This window comes from Mauremys reevesii, linkage group 15, assembly GCF_016161935.1.
Source record: "Mauremys reevesii isolate NIE-2019 linkage group 15, ASM1616193v1, whole genome shotgun sequence".
NCBI lineage: Eukaryota > Metazoa > Chordata > Testudines > Geoemydidae > Mauremys > Mauremys reevesii.
The window spans coordinates 10,179,027-10,204,318 of record NC_052637.1 but is presented as its reverse complement, the minus strand read 5'-3'; the positions used below and the strand labels follow the sequence as shown (position 1 = coordinate 10,204,318).

At 40.9% G+C, this 25,292-nt stretch overlaps 1 protein-coding gene across 1 annotated transcript; it reads right to left on the bottom strand.

The window, feature by feature from the left end:
- Positions 1 to 10,497: 10,497 nt before the first annotated feature.
- On the bottom strand, positions 10,498 to 11,232 carry LOC120383629 (olfactory receptor 5A1-like; the record flags this gene model as incomplete). Its single annotated transcript, XM_039501791.1, has 1 exon — positions 10,498 to 11,232. A coding segment is annotated over exon 1 (735 nt), but the record flags the coding sequence as incomplete, so codon positions are not given.
- Positions 11,233 to 25,292: the final 14,060 nt, after the last annotated feature.

The window sequence follows — 25,292 nt, the reverse complement described above, 5'->3', positions numbered from 1 at the left end:
TCCACATCCCATATCTGTTCTCCAGATCAGCACACCCTTCTGTTCTCCAGATCAGCTCTAGTTACAGGCTTGTCTATTCTTCTCAGTAAGGAGTCCCCAATCACGTAGACCTGCCTTTTCCTGGTGATGGTGTGATTCTCTGGTCTATCCCCAGTTCCCTCTGGCTGCAAGTCCTCTTGATTCTTATTGTCCCTTGCAATCCTCTGCAACCTATCCCAGGAGCTCATATTTGGTGTTGTTATCTCCATTGACTCATCCCTTCTTCCTATAGAACTAGCTGCTCCTCTCCTCTTCCTTGCCCTCTCACCTTCAGCTACCACCTGCTGTGCCCCTTCTTAATTTTCAAACTCCAGAAACCTGTTCTTGAGCTCTATTTCTCCTTCACTAGCCCATCTTTTCCTCTGCATGGTTCTCTTAGTCGCGTGCTTCCACTGTCCACTTTCCTCACTCAACAGTCTCCCCTCAGAGTTTTTTGGTCTTGCTTCCATCTGCAAGTCTGAGCTGTTCCCTTCAGCCTCCTCATATCTTTGCTCCATCATCTGCTCAAACCCCCTTCTAAACTCAACCAGAGCTTCCACTTGTGTCTCCAATCTTCAGATCTTTTCTTCCATCAGCTCTATCAGGCAGCACTTCATCCAAATGAAACTCTTTTCAGGTACCCCCTCCAGGATCGTGTACATGCAGCATGCTTCCACATTCAGTCATCTTCATTGTGTCTTCCACTGCTGCCTTTGTATCTGTCATAGCCTTCCCACCTAAAACCTGTTAGTCCAGGAAACACAAACCAAACCAATACACCACCACCTACAGCAACACAAACCCCCAACAGGCACCAGAACGCTGGCAGAACACCACCTACTCCCTTCACCAGCCTATCTATTCCTCTGCCTGGCTCTCTTAGTCTTCCCCACAAACTCCACTTGAAAACTCTCACTGAAACTCCCGTGTTTACATCTCTGTTCGATGGCTCCTGTGCCACTGCAGTTGTCTGAAAGAATTAAATAGACTGTAATATGGCAGGAAAGACTAGGAGATGAGACAAAGGAAATGCTATATTGTATAAAGCCGGGGCGGGGGGAATTTCAGACAAACAGTCAATTCACCAAAAACTGTTGTTTTCATTGACCACATACATTTGTGAATTTGAAACAAGCTTGCCAAATAGTTTCACCAAAGGCAAAGGGGGGGAAAAAGGCTAAATTCACAAAGAAGCACAGGGGACCTCATTGACTTCCAGTACCTTTAATACAATGGCTAGAGAACTCATCACCTGTCACGTGGGAGAAACTCATTCATGACTCACCTCTGTATGTTGTGGAGGAGATCTGAAGTTTGGTTTCCCATCTCTCAGGAAAGTGCTTTAATCCCTGAGCTATACAGTTTGTGGCATTTTATCCTCTTGAACCTGTTCACTTTGTATTAATCAGCAGCACATCAGCATCAGCAGATACGCATGGCTATAATGCCACCATTGCAGCATGTAGAACTGGTTTCCATTTTAAATGGTTCCTTGCAAGTCTTCTTCCTTCTGCAAGAATCAGTATGGGAGGATTAAGGTTTCTTTAATCACACAAAATTGCATCTTCCAATCTTCTTCTTACTCTGCCTTGTGCTCTATTTCCTTTGACCCCAGATATAAAAAGCTTCAGTAAAAGCATAACTTCTGTGAGGTGAACATGACTCCACTATTACAGTCATCTTCTCAGCTGATGCCAGACTGCAACTTGCTGGAATCATCTAAATATCTCCTCATTTGTGACAAATCAAACAAATGGAAGTGAAGAATACATTGTAACTTTTGACAATGAAAACTATTTAGTTTCCTCTCCACACCTATGTTTAATGGATAAGTTTCTTCTGCATATAAGAGAGATGTTATCCCAACAACATCTAACCCTTGTTTCTTAGTTGTCACAGAGGTAATAACAAAAGGTAATAATTGGAGACATACCAATCTCCTAGAACTGGAAGGGACCTTGAAAAGTCATTGAGTCCAGCCCCCTGCCTTTACTAGCAGGACCAATTTTTGGCCCAGATTCCTAAGTGGCCTCCTCAAGGATTAAACTCACAACCCTGGGTTTAGCAAGATAATGCTCAAAACACTGATCTAGCCCTCCCCCCTGCACTGAGCTAACCCTGCAGCCTGCTATGCAAACAGAGGCCTTTGAATTATGCTGAAATACCACTGAAACAAGACCCATCAGACCTGTGACTTCTTCAGATATACACCTCCTGCCATCATCTGACTACCCAGATACATAAAACTATTCACCCATTCAGTGTTGTTGCCATTTACATGCTCTATCAGCAGATCATGAATAACCCTGGGCAAAAAAAATTGCCCATCTAAATTATTTGTCACAGCATTCAGTGAAGTTAGAATGAGTTCACAAATAACTTAAGGGCACAAAACAAGGCCAACATTCACAGCTAACTTTTGACTGATTAATGAAAACCATGGACATGGGTCTATGACTTTTTCAAGAGATCCGAAACTGCCCCCTACATTTTGAACGTTTCCTGATGTGAACAGTATACATTTTTATTAATTGTATAATGTGTTACATCCTCATAGACTTTCAGATTTATTTCTGTGTCATTTATTGTTCCATCAGCATCTCTCTGTCTGTCTGTCTGTCTGTCTCTCTCTCTGTCAAGTCAGACCACTTTTATTAGTAAAAAAGACAAGCTTTCAAGCAACCCAGAGTTCTTTTTCATGTCATTGTTCAATGGGTAGAACATCCTCTGTGGGGCAGGGACTCCATAACTTGTGGACATGAAGTGAGCCAGCACCATACGGAAAATAAACCTGCACCACAAGGACATTGTTTTCCCTAGGAAAGGGAACATGGGACTGGGAGCCAGGAACCTAATGGAGATTCTCAGGGTCTGCTGAGAGGGGTTTGCTCCTTACCTGGGGCTGAATGTGCAATGATTGGTCAAGGTCAGGACAACTGCACATGCATTCCCACACTATGGTCCAGTGAGGCCACCCAGTCTCAGGCTTCCTACTACCCAGCCATTACCTCTCTTGGGTGGAGACCCGCATTGCTCTTCCTTCTGACAGGGGTATTCTCTGGTTGACCAGTTACCTGCCTTCACTGTGTTATTCCTAACAGATCATCTTCACTTCTCTCCTCAGAGATGGTACACAGTGTAAATGCTATGCTTGTAAGTCACCACACGGCTCTTTCTAAGCAAGCATATTTTAGTCTTAAGGTAAATCACTAACTAGAAAAATACATAAAAAAGAATAAAAGAAACCTATACAACAAGCTTAGCAGAGATCACCCTGACTGCAATGTGGGCTTTGGTAAGAGCTGTCCTTCAACCCCACTCAGGGATTTTCCTGTGGATTCATGTCCTTCACACCTTCACCTCAGAACAAGAACAATTCCTGACTCTGAGAGTGACTCATTTATCGAGTTTATCTCTTTGAAGAGACCTTGCATATGTAATCAGCCAGACAATCTCTGCCCAAAGTGCAGCTTCAAAAGAAGGGTTTCCAGGTGAGTCATTTGCATAGACCAAATGGAGCCCCATGCGAGAACCATCTTTGCTGCTCCCCTCCAAATGTTAAACTTTTGAATACATTATTTTTTATTGCATTTGTAGCACATTTCATTACTTTGGTGCATGATTTGCATGAATGATTTATCCCTGTCTTATAAGAAATTATATTTGCACACTAGGATATGTAAATCTGTATTTTGTCACTGACAACAAAAACAGCACCCCGAGCCAAGTACTCCCCAAGCCCTGGGTCGCCTGCCCCTGAATCTGGGCCTGCATTTGCATTCCCTTTTCACCCACAAAATGTCCTAGGACATCCACTTCACTCGTATTGTCCCCAATAGTCCTTTGAAGTTCCTAACAGTTCCCAGAGATTGCATTATTCATTGCTCTTCCCTAAAGAAGCTCCATGCAATCCTACAACAGTACATAAATATTTGCATTTTTAATACAAAAAACACCAAAGAAGCATAAACTTAATTCAGTAATGTTTTTCCAAGATATTACTGGATATTGTAATTTCTTTCATAATGACAATCTTGCAATATAGTGTCTGAACCCCGGCTGAGGTCAAATCCTCTCGGCCTACTCCCATCTATATGAGGTTTATGAGGTTGTGTCTTCAAGTTCTTCTTATCCATTCTAGTCTGTCTTGTATACATTTTCTCTGAAACCCAGAAGCTACTTTTACTTTGACATCCATCCATCTAATTTTGGGTCTTCCAACACATCTCTTACCCTCCACTACTAAATTTAACTCCCTCTTTCTATAAGTTTTCCTGATTTTCTTTTTGCATAGCCAAACCATCTAAACCTGGATTCCCTCAGCTTTTTTTTTAATTGGTATCACCTTCACACTTCCCTAGTTTGTTCTGAACATAGTCCATCCTTGTAATTCCAACCACCGACCTTAAAATTTTCATTTCACTGTATTCAAGATTTCCTCCTTTCTCTTCATCGGTGCCCAGATTTCAGAGTCCTGCAAAAAAAAACTTGTAGATGTTACTTTTCAATTTGGTTGGCTTAGTGAAAACTCAAATGCTCATGTAAATATTCATATAGTGACCAATCCTACAAAAGTGTGACTATGGACCACTACCAAGATTCTGAATCTGTCTGCAGGACTGGGATCACACACAATCTCGATTGGGCTCAGTCCCTCAGGAAGTCTAAAAAAGGAAGTCCGGTTAGCTTCCATTGGGGTTCTGAATGAAGACAGGCTGTAGGGATGCAACCATTTAGTCTATTGCTGCATCTGAATTTAGTCTATTGCTGCATCTGAAGAAATTAGGTTTTTTACCCATGAAAGCTTATACCCAAATAAATCTGTTAGTCTTTAAGGTGCCACCGGACTCATTGTTGTTTTTTTGGATACAGACTAACATGGCTACCCACTGATACTTGAGAATGAGAATCATATAGTCTAAACACTCAAGGGCATGCAATATCATGTCTATAGAGAAGAAGAGATGCATATAAACATAATAGATGAATGAAAAAGCCCATTCAATCAAGTTAGACTTTCTTTCTTTAGGATTTGCTTTAGGTGAGGACGTCTGTTTGGTGAACCACTGTTGGGAGGATGTTCTATGCACAAATAAGACACATAATTAAATAGTAAGCTTCAGGGCTTAAACCAAACTCTAACAATTAGAGACTCTGCTATGGGGGCAGATTATCCCACATCTGTGTACTGACAGGTTATTGAGTCTTCCTCTGAACAGCTGGTTCTGCTCACTGCCAGAAAGAGGATTCTAGACTAGATGGCAGGTCTGACTCAATATGGCAATTCTTATGTTCTCATGACACAGACAATGTCAGTACAAGAGGCAAGCAATTTTCTTCAGCAGCTTCCTTTATCTGAAGATCTCAAAGGACTTTATGTGTATCACTGTATGTTCTATTAATTTAGATGGAATATATGAACCCAAATCTGTTAAGATAACTCAGTTACTGTACAGCATTAAACAAGCTTCAGAATTTGGTATACAGAGAGCTCAGCCTACTTGTTACCATGGCAAACACACCATTAAACATCCTTTTTAGCTTTTACTAAAGACATAGAAAAAGAGGACAATTTATGTCTTTGAAAAGGAAAGTGTAAAATAAGGCTTTTATTTTAATAACATCCATTATTCCCCTCCGCTTTAGCTGAGGGAAGTTTTTTGAAGGAAAAAAAACACACCCTTGTTCGACAGACTTTTTGATGGAATTAAAGATTATAATAACTGTTCTTTTGAGGAAAAGAGGAGAAGTTAGTAGAGATGGGCAGGAGCTATCATTGCTGTTCTTGTTGAAGTCTGATCCCGTTTACTAGATGACAAAACAAGAGAAAAACATACACAAGGGCAGAGAAGGGAACAGCAAAGATAGAAAATGCATCTTCAGTCTTTGGGGTTGACTCTCATTTGCTACCTCACAGCTGGAGAAACACAGACACTGCCCAAAGTCTTATTAGTCACTTAAAGACCTGGCAACCTTGTACCAGCATCCAGCTGTTTAGGGCATTACTTTCAGTGACCTCTTTCTGGTCACAGGCTCACAGCAGTGCTGCAAACTATACAGCCTTGTCCTGCTAAGCCAGACTCTCATTGGACAGAAGGGAAAAGGGGAGGGCTAGGAAAGAGAAGAAATAAAGTGGCGAAGGAAAAGGAGGCAAGGCAAAGGGTAGGAAGTCGGAGTGAGAGAAAGTCTCTCATCTTAGGCAGTATTTGGGATTTAACTGGAGGTAGTGGTGGTGTCATCTTCCTCCCTCTCTCTGGACCAGTCTAGTCAGGACATCTCTCAGGATTAGGATGAAGAAGTTCTAGGATCCCAGGAAACAGTGGGGGTGTCAGCCATGATGGTGACGCTCACTCCAGTAGCCAACTTTTCTACCCTCCAGTAGCCAACTTTTCTACCCAAAGTCTCTTTCTTTAAGAACCCCAAAAGAGACTGCTGGGTGCAATAGCCCATCCCCTTATTACTTTGCTCACCTATTAAGCCTAGTTTGATACACTGATTTTGGTTCACTGATTTTTCGGTCTCACACTGTCTTATTTATGAGGCATGATCTTAGCAGTGTTTGTGAGTTCTATCAGAAGACCTTTTCCTTTGGACGAATTCAGTCTTTCTTTCTCCTTCCCTTTAGTGTCTTTTTCCATCATCATTTGCTGTTATAGGCTATTGTAACATCTGAGAAACTGAAACATACTTTTTTACAGTTGAGCTCACAATGAAGGTAAGTTTGTAGGCCGAATTATTACAAAGTGTATTCAACTCTGCAGTCCATCTGTGAGGTTCTTTCCCCCAAATTATAGAAACTTATTACCACTAATCTGTTAAGCACCAACAAAATACCACTCTGTGCACTTAAAATGAAAGTAAAGAGAGTCTATGACCCAGAGGGCTTAATTGTAATAGACTGACACACTGGAGAAACCACTTATTTTTATATATATATATAATCTGTCCTATGTTCTACAGGAGGTCAGACTAGGGGATCACACTGGTCCTTTCTGGCCTTTGAATCTATGAAATCAGTTCCTTGTTATGCTTGACAGCGTACAAATATTAGAGATGATACAGAAATTTCCATCACACAGGAAGCTCCGTACTTTGACATTTCATTTAATCCCAATGGGGGCCCAAAAGATAATATATCAACATTTTCATGAGATTAAAAATGCTAAAAGGTTTGGATGCAGAAATGTCTAAACATTTCATTTTAAAATTTAATTGTAATGAAACATTTCCTTTTTAAGGTTTCATTTCAAACAAAATCTTTCTTATTGAATGAATATTTTTATTTATAATGAGATTGAGAGGAGTCATTTGATTGTCAATTTAAGTGACAATATCAATTCAAAATGAAAGTTTTTATTTCAGTTGGACATTTTGAAACAAAACCTCTCATTTCATTTTGAAATGTCAAATTGAAATGGAATCTTCCCCCCCACAACAAAAAAAGAAATATATTTATCCAAAATTCAGATTTTCCCACAGAAGATGCCTCTCTTGATGTAGAGGGAGGCATAGCTCAGTGGCTTGAGCATTGGCTTGTTAAACCCAGGGTTGTGAGTTCAATCCTTGAGGGGGCCATTTAGGCATCGGGGGCAAAAATCACTACTTGGTCCTGCTAGTGAAGGCAGGGGGCTGAACTCAATGACCTTTCAAAGTCCCTTCCAGTTCTAGAAGATGGGTACATCTCCAATTATTTAAAAAAAAATATGATGAGATAACCAGCTTTGTGGATGAGGGGAAATCAGTGGATGTGTTATTTCTGGACTTTAGCAAAGCTTTTGATACAGTCTCCCACAGTATTCTTGCCAGCATGTTAAAGAAGTATGGGCTGGATGAATGGACGGTAAGGTGGATAGAAAACTGGCTAGATGGTCGGGCTTAACGGGTAGTGATCAATGGTTCCATGTCTAGTTGGCAGCCGGTATCAAGTGGAGTGCCCCAAGGGTCGGTGCTGGGGCCGGTTTTATTCAATATCTTCATTAACGATCTGGAGGATGGTGTGGACTGCACCCTTAGCAAGTTTGCAGATGACACTAAACTGGGAGGAGTGGTTGATACGCTGGAGGGTAGGGATAGGATACAGAGGGACCTAGACAAATTAGAGGATTGGGCCAAAAGAAATATGATGAGGTTCAACAAGGACAAGTTCAGAGTCCTGCACTTAGGATGGAAGAATCCCATGCACTGCTACAGACTAGGGACCGAATAGCTGGGCAGCAGTTCTGCAGAAAATGTCCTAGGGGTTATGGTGGACAAAAAGCTGAATATGAGTCAACAGTGTGCCCTTGTTGCCAAGAAGGCTAATGGCATTTTGGGTTGTATAAGTAGGGGCATTTCCAGCAGATTGAGGGATGTGATCATTCCCCTCTACTCAGCACTGGTGAGGCCTCATTTGGAGTACTGTGTCCAGTTTTGGGCCCCACACTACAAGAAGGATGTGGATAAATTGGAGAGAGTCCAGCGGAGGGCAACAAAAATGATTAGGGGGCTGGAGCACATGACTTATGAGGAGAGGCTGAGGGAACTGGGATTGTTTAGTTTGCAGAAGAGAAGAATGAGGGGGGGTTTGATAGCTGCTTTCAACTACCTGAAAGAGGATTCCAAAGAGGATGGATCTAGACTGTTCTCAGTGGTAGAAGATGACAGAACAAGGAGTAGTGATCTCAAGTTGCAGAGGGGGAGGTTTAGGTTGGATATTAGGAAAAACTTTTTCACTAGTAGGGTGGTGAAGAACTGGAATGGGTTACCTAGGGAGGTGGTGGAATCTCCTTCCTTAGAGGTTTTTAAGGTCAGGCTTGACAAAGCCCTGGCTGGGATGATTTAGTTGGGTTTGGTCCTGCTTTGAGCAGGGGGTTGGACTAGATGACCTCCTGAGGTCCCTTTCAACCCTGAGATTCTATGATTCTATGAACAATACTTTCTGATTTTGTTTTCCAAACATCGGGAAAAGGATTGACCAGAACTAATAAACATAGAAGTGGTCATCATTCCTGTTCTAAAGAAATTACAGTCCAGCAGATTGATGCTTAGTAGGCAGGACACCCTGCAAAAGCAAGAGGGGCCAATTGTTAAATCATGCTATTTTATATTTGATGAGCTGGTTGCAAAAGTTGGGAATTTTAATGAGAAAGAGGGACATGATTAGTTTGTTCATGAAAATATTCCAATTTTCAACCAGCTCTATTTATTTTTTGTGAAAAATGTGAAAGAAGAAATTCTCCCTTGAAACTGGGAGAAGAGGGTGGTATCTTTCTTAGCAGGGACAGGGAGTGCATTCTGTTATTACTAGGCTGATATGGGATTACCAGTGGCTCATGGATCAAGCTTCATTATCTTGCTCTCCACTGACTTTCTTACTGTCCCTGGGCATGTCACTGGGACGACATTTTCCCCATCCAACAGACCCTTAATTCCTTTCTGCATCTTGGCCTAGCTGGGGATCACACTCATTATTAATTATTATTAGTGGAGACAGAGACATTAATAGTGATGAATCCTAAAAGATACTACAGCTATTAAGTAGGGTTTTCAACAAAACACTCAAGAAGAGCTACAGAATGCAATACTCAGAGATGTTTTTTTCCTAGAAGTGGCCAGATACTCAAGTGGTATGAACTAGCCATAGGTCCATTGCAGTCAGCGGGTCACATTGAAAGAAATATTGGCCTGGGGATAAAGAAAACATCTGCATTAATGGCTCTAGATACTGGTGCTTCTAGTACTCAGCCTAGATGGAGACCCAGGTTTGACAGGTTTGGATCACAGAAACCTCCTTGGGACTGTCAACTGATGTGCCAAGTCTACGTCTGTCCCTCCTCCCCTGACCGGGCAGCTTGGGACTTCAGTTTCCTGCCTGGCTTGAGCCAGACCCACTAGCCTGCTGCAAACCCAGACCGAGGTCTGAGCCACATCCCCCAACACCTGCAGGCTTGAACTGAAAGCAGCTTAAGAAGTGTTCCTGTCCTCAACACTCCCAATGGGGTCCAACTCCCAATGGGGTCCAAACCCCAAATAAATCCATTTTACCCTGTGTAAACCTTTATACAGGGTAAATTCATAAATTATTCAACCTCTGTAACACTCTCTCTTGAGCCAGCTGAAGACAAAATGGAGGAGCTCCCAGGGGCTTAAATAAACTCTCCTTTGTAGGTGGATACCCCTCCATCCCCCTGTGTAGAATTTCAGCTACAAGATGGAGTTTTGAAGTCACATGGGCAAGTCACTTGTCCATGCATGACTAAGCACTTATAGGTAGCAGCTATGGTTCACATGCTACCTTGAACGTCCTCATATAGAATTCTGTGGATTGGAGCCTTTCAAGACCCATTTTCCGTTAAGTGCTTCTTGACTGGGAACTTAACTTGCAAATTCTTTTCTAAAAAAGCTGACCAAATGCCTTACTAAGGCTATTTAAAAACCAAACAAATATACAGCCAATATTCATAACTTTGAATACAACAATTACACCTCCTTGTTTTTCAGGCTGTAGATGATGGGGTTTAACATGGGGGTTAAGACGCTGTACTGGATGGAGAATATTTCATCCAGAATAACAGAGACAGAGCTGGGTTTTGTGCATTGGAAAAAAGCTGTCAGGTACAACAAACCAACCACAATAAGGTGGGAGTTGCAGGTGGAGAAGGCTTTACGCCTTCCCTCTACAGATCGTATCCTCAGGATAGTGGAGATGATGTGAATGTAGACGATCAGGATGAAGAGAAACGAGCTTGATCCAAATATCGCAATAGAAGTAAGAAGCACCACTTGATTGGTAAAAGTCTCAGTGCAGGACAGCTGTAACACAGGAGGGAGCTTGCAGCTGAAATGGCTGATTTGATTGGGCCCACAGAAATGCAACTTGAGGGCAAAAACTGTGCTAAGAAGGGCATAGAAGAAGCCCATGGTCCATGCACCACTTACCAGCTGAACACAGATCCCTTTGCTCATTGTATCCACATAACGCAATGGGTCACAGATGGCAGCGTAATGGTCGTAACCCATGGCTGATAGAATGAAAGCTTCAGTAGCAGCTGAGAGGGGTATGAAGATTATCTGAGGAATGCAGCTAATGACAGAAATAGTTTTGCGCTCTGCTAGGAAGTTCCTCAGCATATTATGCACTGTGACCGAGGAATAGCAGATATCAACAAAGGATAAATGGAAGAGGATGAAATATATAGGGCTGTGAAGGTGAGAATCAGTTCTTATCACCACCATGATCACTATATTACAACCCAGATTGATTAGGTAAATAACTAAAAACACCAAGAAGAGGAAAATCTGCATCTGTGGGTCACTGGAAAGTCCCTAGGCAGTCTTTTCCCTTTTTGTATGTGTTCAACTGATTGTTCCTTCTTACGTGGAGTACTTTGCATTTCTCATTCTATTTACTTCAGACCATTTCTCCAGTTTGTCCAGATCATTTTCAATTATAATCCTATCCTCCAATGCACTTCCAACCCTTCCCAGCTTGGTATCATCTGCAAACTTTATGTGTTCTCTCTATGCCATTATCAAAATAATTGAGGAAAATCTTGAACAGAACCGGACCCAGAACCGATCCTTTCAGGACCCAACTAGTTCTCCACTTCCAACATGACTGTGAACCACTGATAACTAAACTCTAGGAACTGTCTTCCAATCAGCTATGCACCCACCTTATAGTAGCTCCATCTAGGTTGTATTTCTCTAGCTTGTTTATGAGAAGGTCATGTGAGTCAGTATCAAGAAGAAAAGAATGTGACCAGCAAACATTATCTCGACATAGTGACATAATTTTGAAAAGAGGGGCCTGATATAAAATTAAGGGGATATTTGCTCCTAAACCACTTAAACCCTGACTCAATAGGATTTTTTACTCAACTTTCTGCACGTCTGAATATCAGTCCGTACAGACAGTAGATCCTGCCCTCCCAGAAGTGAATCGCTATTTTGACATCAGTTATTATTGGAAAAAAGAATAAAATCAATGTTCTGTTCAATGTCAAAATTTTGTTTGTCCGCGTACAACCCTAGAGAGAACCTGAACCTTTCCTCCATTATCAGCTCATGAGACAAATGCCTAAGCAAAGAGATGGACCTTGTACTAGGACCTGAATGTCAATACAGGCAGATTCTGTGCACAGGGAAATTCGATTCCAAGGGCATTTTCCAGAGAATGCCCTTCCCCTGACCTCCCCATACCCCTAGAAATAAACACACACACACACACACACACACACACACACACACACACACGTGCTCTCAGCTATCTCAGTGCTGCCTTGAGAAACAGAGAGAAAGAGAGATTCAAATAAATCAGTTTCACCAGCCATGATCCTTGTGCTGTAATCGAGTCTGTGTGAGCAGACTGCTGCATCCAGGCAGAAGTCAGTGGGACTCTGCAGAGACTCACCCCTAGATAAGAGGGGCAGAATCCAGTCCTTTGAAATGAAAAGGATACAAAAAATAAAAAGGAATAAAATTATGAATCAACTCACCTGCCTTTTAAGCGCAGATCATAAATATGGTGAGATCATTTTGGCCTGTGATTTTCTCTTTTCTTAGTCTATCTACCTCCTTATCAATTTGTCTATCTGGTCTATCTGTCTCCAGAATACAGCATCCAAGGAGATTCAATATTCTTTACCCGGAGCACTGAAACCCCTCAAGGTGTGTTGGGTTATCAGTGGGAGTGAAGCAAAGAACTTTTCTTTAGCTGACTCCAAGACTAGGAGCTTATTCTTGAGAGTTGTTTAAATGCTGTCTTGTTCCCCCTGGGACATTCCCTGAAGTTCACTCTCTGTAAGAAGCTCCTAGTTACATTGTGCTGTGTCATCCCTTGAGCAATGGTACCTAAGAATGAGAGCATTGAGGCTTGGGTTATCTCATATACATCTAAGTGATTTAGGTACCGAGCCTCAGTGACAGTCATTTAAAAAGTCAAGTATTTAGGCTGAGAGTCTCAAAGCAGCTGAAGGAGTTAGATGCACAAATAGCAGCACATTTCCTCTCCCTTAGACTCCTTTGAAGGTCCTAGTCTTCATGTATAATTAAAACAAGAGTACAGTGGAGAAAAATGAATGGGGACTGGCCAGCCATCCTTAAAAATTCACCAATAGCTGGATACACAGGTTAAGGGATGAGAAAGGAGCCAATAGACTGTATAAAATGGCAGGAATGAACAGGAGATGAGACAAAGGAGGAGCTTTTCTTACTACAACTGGTTAAAATTTTTCAGACAAGTAGTTTAGTCACTGAAAAATGCAGTTTGGTTGACCCAATACTATTTGTGAATTAGTAAAAAAAGTCAAATTGCTTCATCCAGGGCAAAACAAACAAACAACAACACAAGCAAAAGTCACAAAGTAGCACCGAGCACCTTAGTGCCTCCCCAGTACCTTTAAGCTAGTGGTTAGGGAACTCTCCTGGGTCATGGGACATCCTCATGCAATTCCTTCTCGGTCTGAAGTAGAGCAGAGATATGAAGTTAGGTGTCTTATCTCTCAGGAAAGTGCTTTAATCTCTGTGCCATAGGCCCTTCTGGAAACCTAAGCCTAAGTAACTATATTAACCAAAGGCTGGGAACCAGGGTAGGCCGGGATTTGACAGAATAGCAATGCACCAGGTAGGCCCATTGCTGACCAGAGAGGATGGTACAAAACCACACAGATCTCTTGAGTATCTATGTAAATGTATTCCTTAGAGAAGGTACAAGAACACACCAACCCCTTGTGAAGATAAGAATGGGATGACAGGATAATGGGTGAGGATGTTTTGTTCTAATTAGCAGGTACGAGGATAAAGGTGGTAACTAACAACATCCGGAGTGTAGTACAGAACTTGTTAGTATCAATGTATAAAAGGAGAAGTCCTATGTGGGGCATCTTTGTATCAGCACAAGGGACAGGACCCTGGTGTTCTATCTTGTTACAGAAATACACGTGTTAGTGTCCCTGTGACCCCTTGGACAGGGTGCTAGTACTGTGCTTTGCTAACAGTAAACCTGGCGGAGGGCCTTCACCACAAAACCAAGCCTGTGTTTTTTCTTTACGAATAACATTGAGGTCTGCTGAATCTGTAAGCTGCATTCCCTGCTCATGCAGCTGACACCGGAGCTCCAAGAACAGCAGCACTCAGCAGCCATAACAACTTAGCAGCATTAACAACTGTCCATAGCACTAACAACTTGATCTACATGGTGTTTTGGGGCAGGGCTTTCTCAGGCTCTCTGAAGTTGTTTTGCTTTGTAAAGTCATCAGCACTTCAGCATCAACAGAAACACATGGCTCTAATGCAGCCATGGTGGCATGTGGAATGGGTTTCCATCTTGAATGGTCCTTTGCAAGTCTTCTTCCTTTCACAAGAGTCAGGATGGGATGATTTAGGTTTCTTAAATCCCACAAAATTGCATCTTTCAATCTCATTCATGGTTGCACTCATGCTCTACTTCCTTCTACCTCAACTCTTTAAACCTTCCATAAAAGCATACGGTCTCCTGAACATTGTGCATATCCCCACCATTGCAGTCGTCTTCTTCTCAACTAATGCAAGAACGGTACTTGTTGGGGTCATTTAAGTATCTCTCTGTTTGTGACAAAATCAAATCTATGGACGTCAAGTATATGTCATTATTTTTTACACTAAAAAATGTTTAATTTCCTCTTCTCAGCTGTTTCTAATTAATATGTTTCTGCTCCATATAATAGAGTTGTCATCACTCCCATATTGTCTCTTAGTTTTCACATAAACATTCTGCCTCTCAAAGAGAGGCTTTTGAAGGTGCTGAAATGTCATTGGCACAAGAACCATGAAATGTTTGACTTCTTTAGATATAGAAACTCATTCCATCAAACAACTACCCAGATAGAAAAACCTATTCACCCATTCAATGTGCTTGTCATCTATATGCACCATCAGCAGGCCATGGGCCACCTGTAGCCCTAAGGATTAATCCGTTGGTCTGTATAAAATATTTTTTGATAAATTTAAGTGTGTAGGCTTTATAGATTATAGATTTTTGCAATAGCTGAAATGCAAGACAGACATTCAGGTCAGACACCCAGGTCAGACATCCTGTGTAACGCTGAAGGCAACCTTTGAGGACCCTTACTCAGAAAAGTAATAATAGGACAAATTACCTACGCAAAAGTCTGGAGACCTTTACCTAAGCCAATAGCAGTAAAGGGTGAAAAATGGGGATTTTTTGCCCACAAATCTAACAAGTACACCACAAATGTGTACATATCTGTCACTCATACGCACACATATGTTAGCTTATGAGGCATGTGTACCCTAAAATTTCCGTGGGGGAAAGACGAAACTTGGGCATAAGAGGGAGGATTTCCGAATAAATGCTCTATAAAAAGGTGTGACAATTCACCATTAGGCAGGCGATACACCCATCTTTCAGTTCCTGTCTCTCCATTGCCTCAACTATGCATCGATGCCCCCCCCCACCTGTGAAGGCTGTTAACTATTGACAGGTTGTAGTATTATTTCTTTTCAAAGCTGTAAGTATAAAGAAATCTAATTTCTGCTTTATCTTTAAAAAGCATCTAGTTTATATAGGGTTAAAGTCTTACCCATTTTCTCACTTCCTTTATCATAAGTGTAAACAGCACCCAAAAGTGCTACTGCACAGAGTGAGGTTATAACAGTATTATCATAAATATATCTCTTAAAGAACTGTAATATTTGTAACTTTGTGATCTCAAACTCTTTTTAACATTTTTACATTTACTTATTGTTTCATTGATTTTAATAAAAGGTCCTTATGACTATTTCTGTCTCAGTGTAAGTTCCTGTCATATACCCCGAAGCTCCTTGTATAAACTCTGTAAAGCCTGATTCAAGACAAACTTTATCTTCTGATCACACACATTGGCAAGCCATACCCATATTATTAATATCTATTAATTATTATTAATATTACTAATTAATTAGAAAATTAATTATCAGATAAAATAAAATTAAGTAGATAAATTCCACCAACCCTACTAACCCACCCCAAATCAGGCTACACACCCCTGGGCAAAAGAAACTGGCCATCCAAATTATTTGTCAAAGCATTCAGAGAAATCAGGATGACTTCAGAAATAACTCAAGACCAACATTCACCGCTAACATTTGACTGACTAATGAACGTGTCTATGCGTTTTTCAAGAGATCAGAAACTACTCCATACATTTCTGAGCATTTTCTCATATGATTGCTATGCATAACTGTGAATTGTATAATATGTTACGTCACAGTACACTATCAGCATTATTTCTCTTTGTTCCTCTCTGTGTGGCATTTATCCTTCCATCAGCATCTATCTATCTAATGTATCTATCTTCCTCCTAAATGAGTTCCATAAAGTACTGTAATAATACATAAATATTTTCATTTTTAATACAATCAACTTCAAAGATATTTACCTTAATTTAATAAGATTTAAGGTAATTCATCAGGGTTTGTGCAGGGTGCTACAGGATACTTTCATATCTGTCACAGTGACAATCTTGAAATACAGTGTCTCAACCTTTTACTGCACTTACTGGACTCAATCCTTCTTCCAGACTTACTCCCATCTATATGGGATTAGCTCTTTGTATCCTTCTAATCCATTCCAGTCAGTCTTGACAGCTATCCCTCGGAAACTCTGTAGTTAATCAAATCCTTTACTATGACATCCATCCACCTAGTTCTGGGTCTACCTACCCTCCCTTTCTAATTTTATCCCCCTGTTATTCTATCTTCTTTTCACATGGACAAACCCTCTAAGCCTGGACTCCCTCAGCTTTTCTATAACTGGTTGCACCTTCACACTTCCCCTACTTTCTTCATTTCAAACATGTTCAATCCTTGTAACTCCAAGCACCCATCTTAATGGTTTTCTTTCCACTGTATTCAAGATCTGCTCCTGTCTCTTTTTCAGTACCCAGCATTCAGATGCCTACCAAAGTGCAGGCCTAATTATTGACTTGTATATCTCACTCTTCACTTCTACAGGCTTCATGAAACTTCAGATGATCATATAAATATTCACATAGTGCCCAGTCTTGCAAAAGGCTTACTCCAGTGAACAGGTAGAACAAATTAAGTGTGAGTATGGACCACTGCCATCACTGTGAATCTCTCTGCAGGATTGGGATCACCAGGGGCGGCTCTAGGCCCCAGCATGCCAAGCACGTGCTTGGGGTGGCATGCCGCGGTGTGCGCTCTGCCGGTCGCTGGGAGGGTGACAGGAGGCTCCGGTGGACCTCCCGAAGGCATGCCTGCGGCAGATCCGCTGGTGCCGCGGCTGGGGTGGTCCACAGGAGCCGCAGGACCAGCGGACCCTCCCCAGGCACGTCTGCGGGAGGTCCGCCATAGCTGTGGGACCGGCGACCAGCAGAGCGCCCCCCCTCGGTGTGCCGCCGTGCTTGGAGCGGCGAAATCGCTAGAGCCGCTCCTGGGGATAACAAACCGTGTTGTTTATACAAACCTGCAGATGGTCTAAAAGTGAAAGTCCTGCTCTCCTCAGATGGATATGTACATGCAGAAAGGCTATGGGGATCTGTGCATTTAGTCTAAACACTAAAGTGCATGTAGTATCATGTCTATAGAGAAGAAAAAATGCACAAAACGCAGAATAGCTGAATGGAAATAGCCCATTCAGTCAGGTCATTTTCTTTCTTTCTTTCTTTCTTTCTTTCTTTCTTTCTTTCTTTCTTTCTATAGCATCTTCATAAGATGGTGGGTGTGATTTGGTGCAGTAGTGTTGGGGTGGTTCTCCATGTATGGGCAGATGGCATATAGAAGACATATGATTAGATTGTGGAACTCCTTGCCACAGGCACTGAGACTGATACACTGAGACCATAAATGTAGCAAAATTCAAAAAGAGACAGGGTATGAAAAAATATCCAGAGTTATTATGATTAATTATGATAACATTACTGAAAGGGATATTAAATATCATGTCTATTATAAAGTTCTTGAATCGTCCTCTGAACATCTGTTCCTGGTCACTGTCAGAAATGGGAGAACGGATTTAGATGGCAGGTCTGTCTCAGCATGGCTATTTTTATGACTCTGTGACACAGACAATGGTATTACAAGAAGAGAGCAGTGTTCTTCAATAGCACCCTTATCCCAAAGATCTCAAAATACGTTATGTGCATTAATATATAAACCTCTGCAATATATCTGCCCATTTATTTTCCTTAGATTACAGAAGATTGTTACTATCAAGCATCTGTTAAACACCAACCAACTTCTAGTCTTTCTTCTTAAGATAAAATTAAAGAAAGTCCATGACCCAAAGGGCTTAAATATAACAAATAAAGATTCTGGAAATACCGCTTCTTCTTTTATTATTATTTATTTTATATTACAATTAGATGAGATTAAGGCCTTGTCATGCTTGGTTCTGTACAAATGTTAGAGATGGTCAGAAAAAAAAAATTCTATCATGCAGTAAATTCCATATTTCAACATTTGTTTTAAACTCAAAATAGGCCAGAAAGTTGAAATGTCCACGTTTTTGTGAAAGGAAAAATAATAAAATATTTGAATGCAGAAATATCTAAACATTTCATTTTGTCCTTTTTTTATTGAAACAAGCCAGCCTTCTGAAGTGTTAATTTCATTGTCAATCAATATTTTAATCTAAATGACATTGAGATGAATAATTTTGTCATTTTAAATTGAAATGTAAAATCTTTTTTTTTAAATTTCCGCTTGACATTTGGAAAGAAAATCTATGACTGCCACTGCATATTGAGCCAATGTTTTCAGAGAATTATCAGAAAACAAATTTGATTGTGGCCCAGGTAGAGGTGTACTATTTAAAGATTCATCTTGAGTGGATATTAAATACGAGGATGATAGTGCATTACTTGGAAAGACTACTAACCATGAGCTGAGAAAAACTGCTTTATCTATGATGATAAAACGCAAACTATCCATGCCTCCGATAAAATGGAAATGAATGACCAGGTGATGTGTATGAAGGTGGTAAAGACATTGAATGGGTGAATAGTTTTAACTATCTGGGTAGCTGGTTGACAGCACGAGGGACTATGTTCGAAGAGGTCACATGTATGATCAGTCTTGCATCAGTGGCATTTAAGCATCTTCAAATGTCTCAGTTAGGGCAGCAGAATGTCTATGTGACAACTAAAAGATGAGTGTTCAACATGGTAGTGATGGCAACTCTGTTATATGGAGCAGAAACATATCCATTAGATAGCTGAGGAGACAACATTAGACAGGTTTCAGTGTCAAAATTACAGAAGATTCTTAACATCTACTGGTTTGATTTTGTCACAAATGAGGACATGCTTAGATGATCCCAGCTAGTTGCAGTTTTGCATCAGTTGAGATGATGACTGCAATGGTGGGGCCATGTTCAATGTGCAGAAGAAGGTACACTCTTACTGAAGGTTTAGAAAGCTGAGGTAAAGGCAGTAGAGCATAAGGGTGACCATGAATAAGATTGGAAGATGCAATTCTGGGACATTTAGGAAATCTAAATCCTCCCATATTGACACTTTTGGAACCAAGAAGTCTCACAGGGGATGACTCAATATGGAAATTCATTCTACATGCAAACATGGCTGCATTATCATGATGTATATCTCCTGCTGCTGATTTATACAATGTGAACAGCCTGGGAAAGCCCTGCCCTAAATTGCCTTATAGCCCAAAGAGAAAGCACTTTCCTAAGAGATGGGAGACCTAGCTTCAAATCTCTGCTCGACAGCAAGCAGAAGTGGAAAGTGAATGAATTTCTCCCACATCTGAATACCCCAGCCAATAGACACAACTATTAAAATGAGTGCTAGGGGTCCATATTCTGGGCTGTCAATTTAAACTTTGTTTTTCCCCTTGCATGAAAATAATTGGTGAATACATGTCAAATTTGTAAATACTGTTAGTTTGTTCACAAATGATAGGCCTCTGTCACATTCCCCTTAGTCATCTCTTTTCCAGGCCAAACTTTCCCAGTCTTTTTAGTGCCTCCTCATATAGAAGCTGTTCCATACCCATAATCATTTTTGTTGCCCTTCACTGTACTTTTCCCAATTCTAATATATCTTTTTGTGAGATAAGGCACTGAGTACTGCATGTAGTGTTCATTGTGTAGGTGCACCATGGATTTATATAGAAGCATTATGATAGTTTCTATTTTATTCTCGCTCCCTTTCTTAATGGTTTCTAACATTCTGTTACTTTTTTGACTGCCGCTGCATATTGAGCCGATCTTTTCAGAGAACTATCCACAATAACTCCAAGACTCCAAGATTGGTAACAGCTAATTTGTTTTCCAATGCCTTTTTTTACTTTGCATTTATGAGCATTTAATTTCATTTGCCATTTTCTTTGTCCAGTCACTTACTTTTTTGAGATTCCTTGGTAACTCCTCATAGTCTGCTTTGTATTTAATTATCTTGAATAATTTTGTATAATCTACAGACTTTGCTACCTCATTGTTTAACATATTCATAAATGATCTGCGAAAAGGGGTAAACAGCTGGTACTGAATCTTTCATTCTCTCAGCCATGACTTATGACTGCTACTCTGCCATCTTTGACCCACTGCATTACATGAAGCCATTTCAGCTGTGAGCTCCCTCCTCTGTTACAACTGTCCTGCACTGAGACCTTCACCACTCAAGTGTTGGTTCTTACTTCTGCTGTGATATTTGGATCAAGCTAGATCCTCCTCACCCTGGTCTCCTACATTCAAATCATCTCCACCATCCTGAGGATACGCTCTGCAGAGGGCAGGCATAAAGCCGTTTCCACCTATAGCTCCCACCTGATTTCGATTGGCTTATTCTTCCTGACAGGTTTTGTCCGGTACACAAAGCCCAGCTTGCTCTCTATGATTCTGGATGAAATGTTCTCCATCCAATACAGCATCTTGATCCCCAGGTTAAACTCCACCCTCTACAGCCTGAAAACAAGGAGATGAAAACAGCTGTAGGGAAAATGTTGGAGGAAATTTAAGTCTCTCAATTAGTGTCATTGTTCTTAAATCTCTTCTCCTCATCAGGCCGTTGAACCAGGCGTCTCCTCCCTCTTGAGTGACTACCAGAACCACTGAGCTAAAACTAAGGAGGGACTTCTTCCTCCTAATTCCTTCTCAGTCTTCTCTGTCACACGACACTCCGGCTTATTGCAAAATACACCTTACTGGGGATTAGAGGTTTCACAGATGGAAATCTCAAGCAGAAAAATTGTTTCCCCCACAAGGATTAAGGCAATACACACCTTGAAAGATTGGGGTAGCTAGGACACACCCATCTCCTCAGCATCTCCCATTGGCTAATTTAGGAAGTGACCCACCAATCAAGCTGGCTTTTTCAAATCCCATTCTTAGGCACCTATCTGTCCTCTTCCATTGTGGAGGGAGCCAGGGTGCCAAATTCTGGCTTTGTGAATCTCTATGATTTTCCAGGCACTTCAAAGATAGGCACTGCAATGCTCAGCATCAGAACATCTATGTGCCTTTGTGAACCTACCCCTTGGTGTAAATTGACATGGTGCTGTTAAGTCAATGTAGGTATATGGATTTACATCAAATGAGGCTCTGACCATAGTGTTCATGTACTAAAGTGATTTTGTTTTCCTCAAATTTCACTCACTGTCAAGTTGGAAAGCCCTGTGTATTGCTGAGTGTCCACTGACATCATAAACATAGTAGGAAGTGGTGCAGCTACTCTGCAACCATGTGAAATTCACCTTCAGATGCAAAATCCCAGCTGGTGAAGAGCAGCATAGTTCCACTGAAATAAACTGGGCTACTCCACTACCTGCCAGCTGAGGATCTCATCTCAGTGAAAAAAGATATGACTTTGAATTCGTCCATAGCCAAAGTTTGGATTATAGAGATATGGTCTGATCTAAATGAAGTCTCCATCAATAGCTTGAGCTATTTGAAAGAGTCTAGGGGAGTCAGGTGCCCAACTCCTATTGGATGGGAACAACTTAGTCCCAGCCTCGTGCCCAAGGTCAGTCAGAAAGTCTGTGGAGAACAAGATATGGAATCCTGATCTCTTCATTCCTTGCCTAGAGTGTTCAGCCACAATTCCATGCATGTGCCCACTTCCATCACTCTTCCCATCCCATCCTAGTACTGATAGCATCCACTCTCTGCCCCATTTAAGAAAGACACCACCCTCTGCTCCCATTTTCACAGGGAGAATTTCTTCTTTCAGATTCTTCACACAAAGTAAATAGAGCTAGTTGAACAATGGGACTATTTGTCCATCTTTGTTATCCAAATTCAAAACTTTTGCAACCTGCTTACTAAGCATCACTCTCTTTGTTTTTCAAATTTCAAAATGTGATTTCACTATAATAGAATGTTCTTTTTTTTTTTCTGGAAAATCTATTATAATATTAAATATCAAGGTTTGGAGAAACATACCTGATGCACCCTTGTTTCTACAGAAAACTAGTCTGTAATACAACCATTGACCCTTGCACAAGTCAGTGTTCCATAGTATTGTTCCTCTATGTGGCACACTAAGCCCTCATGCACCCCACAATGGTGAAGCCGTATCCACAGAACTCATTGTTGCAGTGAGTCAAAACTGGCAACAAAGTTTATAAACATGATGGTAACATCCTTTGGTCACTCTAGGAGCTTTTCAGTAACATTCTATCTATCAAGTGTGACACATAGGTTTTCTGTTTAGTAACTGTTAAGATTGTTTCAGGATCTTTCACTACTATGGTGCTTTTTGTAGCATATAATGGAATATGCATTTCACCCAACAGGTTTATCTAGGAACTAGAACCTACCTCCTTAGGGGAAGAGGGAGGAGGCCCTTTCTAACAGTTGCTTAAAACCTTACACTTAGTGTGTCTACAAATCAGCTAGGGGTGTGATTCTCAGCTTATGCAGACTCACTCACTGTAGCTGTCATTGAGGTAACTCACTCAAAATAGTAATGTAGCTGCTGTAGTACAGGCAGTGGCACGTGTTGGCATGGGCTAGGCATGTCAAATACATACCCATAAGGTTCAGGAAGGTTTCTACTCAGTGAAACTAGTCTGTGCCTCCAATCACTGCTGTCCATGATACTACTGCTACACTGCTAATTTTGGAATGCTAGCTTGATAAACTGGGAATCACACATCTAGCTCATAGTGTAGACGCAGCCTGAATGAACATTGTGAGTCAATGTGTTAAAGGCTGTAGCATGCTGCCTGGGGGGCACTGGAAATAGTTTGAACAGGCTGGGCCACACTGGAGTAACCCACTGAGAGTTATAGAGACACACAGGAGAATCTGGGCAGGCCAGGAGAATGCAAATCAGACAGATTGTATTCCTGTAATTTAAGAGCAAAGCCAAATTAATTTAGCTTTTAGTGTAGTATGAGATTAGATGAGTTTAAGTATCTGTGCAGGGCTCTGGTAGGAGCTGTCCTTCAACCCCTATCTTATGGTTTCAAATTCATCATATCTCAACTCAGACCAAAATCATCTCCTGACTCTCTGCCATTGACTTCTCCATTTTGGCTCTTTGAAGAGACCTTGACTAGGTAATCAGACAGACAATTGGTATCTGCTCAAAGTGTAGCTTCAGAAGAATGGATTTTAGGTAGGTCATTTGCATAATCTACACCCCCAACAATTTCATTGAAAATCCACTTCACACGTATTATCCCAAAAAGTCCTTTGAAGTCCCCAATATCTCCCAGCAATTGCATTATTCATGTCTTCCTCCTAAAGAAGCACCATACAACATAAACATTTGCATTTTTAATGCAATGAAGTCCAAGGATGTGAAACTTAATTCAATAACATTTGTTCAAGGATCTTGTTATATCTGCAATATAGTGTTTTGCACGCTTGCACTCTATATTGCACTCTTGAACCTGTTGCTGAACTTACTTAACTCAAATCTTCTTAACCTTACTCCAATCCATATGGGGTTGGTCCTTCACTTCCTTTTTCTCCATTCCAGTCTGTCTTCAATGGTATTCTTTGGAAACTCTGCAGCTAATCATGTCCTTTAGTATGACACCCATCCATTTAGTTCTGGGTCTGCCAACAATTCTCTTTCCCTCCACTTTTAAATTTAACTCCCTGTTTCCTATATATTCTTCTGATTTTCTTTTCACATGGACAAACCATCTATATGCCTTGATTCCCTCTGCTTTTCTATAATTGGTACCAACCTCACATTTCCCCTACTTCATTCGTTCCAAACATGGTCCATCCACGGAACTCCAAGTATCCATCTCTACATTTTCATTTCCATTTCCATTGTATTCAAGATCTGCTCCTGTCTCTTCCTCAGTGCCCAGAATTCAGAGCCCTGTGAAAATGCAGGCCTAATTAACATCTTGCAGATCTCACTTTTCAGTGTGGTAGGTTTAGTGAAAATACAAATACTCATATAAATAGGCATATAATGCCTAATCCATCAAGAACATTACTCCTGTGAAGATGTTATACACATGAATAATTTTACTGAAATTACGTTTGAGTACCGACTCCTAGCACGATTGATTAGATTCAGTCTTGCAGGTGGTCTATAAGTGGAAATCTTCTAAGCCTCAGTTGGAGGCAAACAGGCTGTAGGGGTATGTCCATTTAGTCTAAACATTCAAGTGCATGCAGTATCATATCTCTAGAGAAGAGATTCACAAAAATATAATAGGGAAATGAAGAGCCCACTCAGTGGTGACCTCCTCCCTTTCTTCCTGTAGGGTTATTATAATTAATTATGACAACATATTTTGAAGGGATATTAAGCATCATGTTTCATGGATTAAGCCACATAACTCAGTCACTGTCCCACATTAAACAATTTTAAACAAGGTTCAGAGTTCGCTTTTCAGAGACTTCAGTCTGCTTAGTACGTTGGGAAACACACCAAAAAAAAATCTCTTTTTATAACCTTTTATTAAAGACAAGAAGTAAAAATTAATTTGAACTGTAAAATTTAAAATCAGGCTTTCATTTTAACAACATCTCTTTTTCTTGAGCTGGAGACAGTTTTTAAAAAAACAATTAGATAAGTTCATGGAGGATAGGTTATCAATGGTTATTAGTCCAAAAGGCCAGAGAGGCAACCCCCTGCTCTGGGTGTCCCTAAACCTCTGACTGCCAGAAGCTGGGACTGGATGACAGGGGATGTATCACTCAATAATTGTCTGTTCTGTTCATTCTCTTTGAAGTATCTGTCACTGGCCACTGGCAGAAACATGATACTGGGCTAGATGGACCGTTGGTCTGACCTGGGATGGTCTTTCATTTGTTCTGATGTTCTAGTATGATAATAGGTGGTTCCCTAGTCAATGGGAGA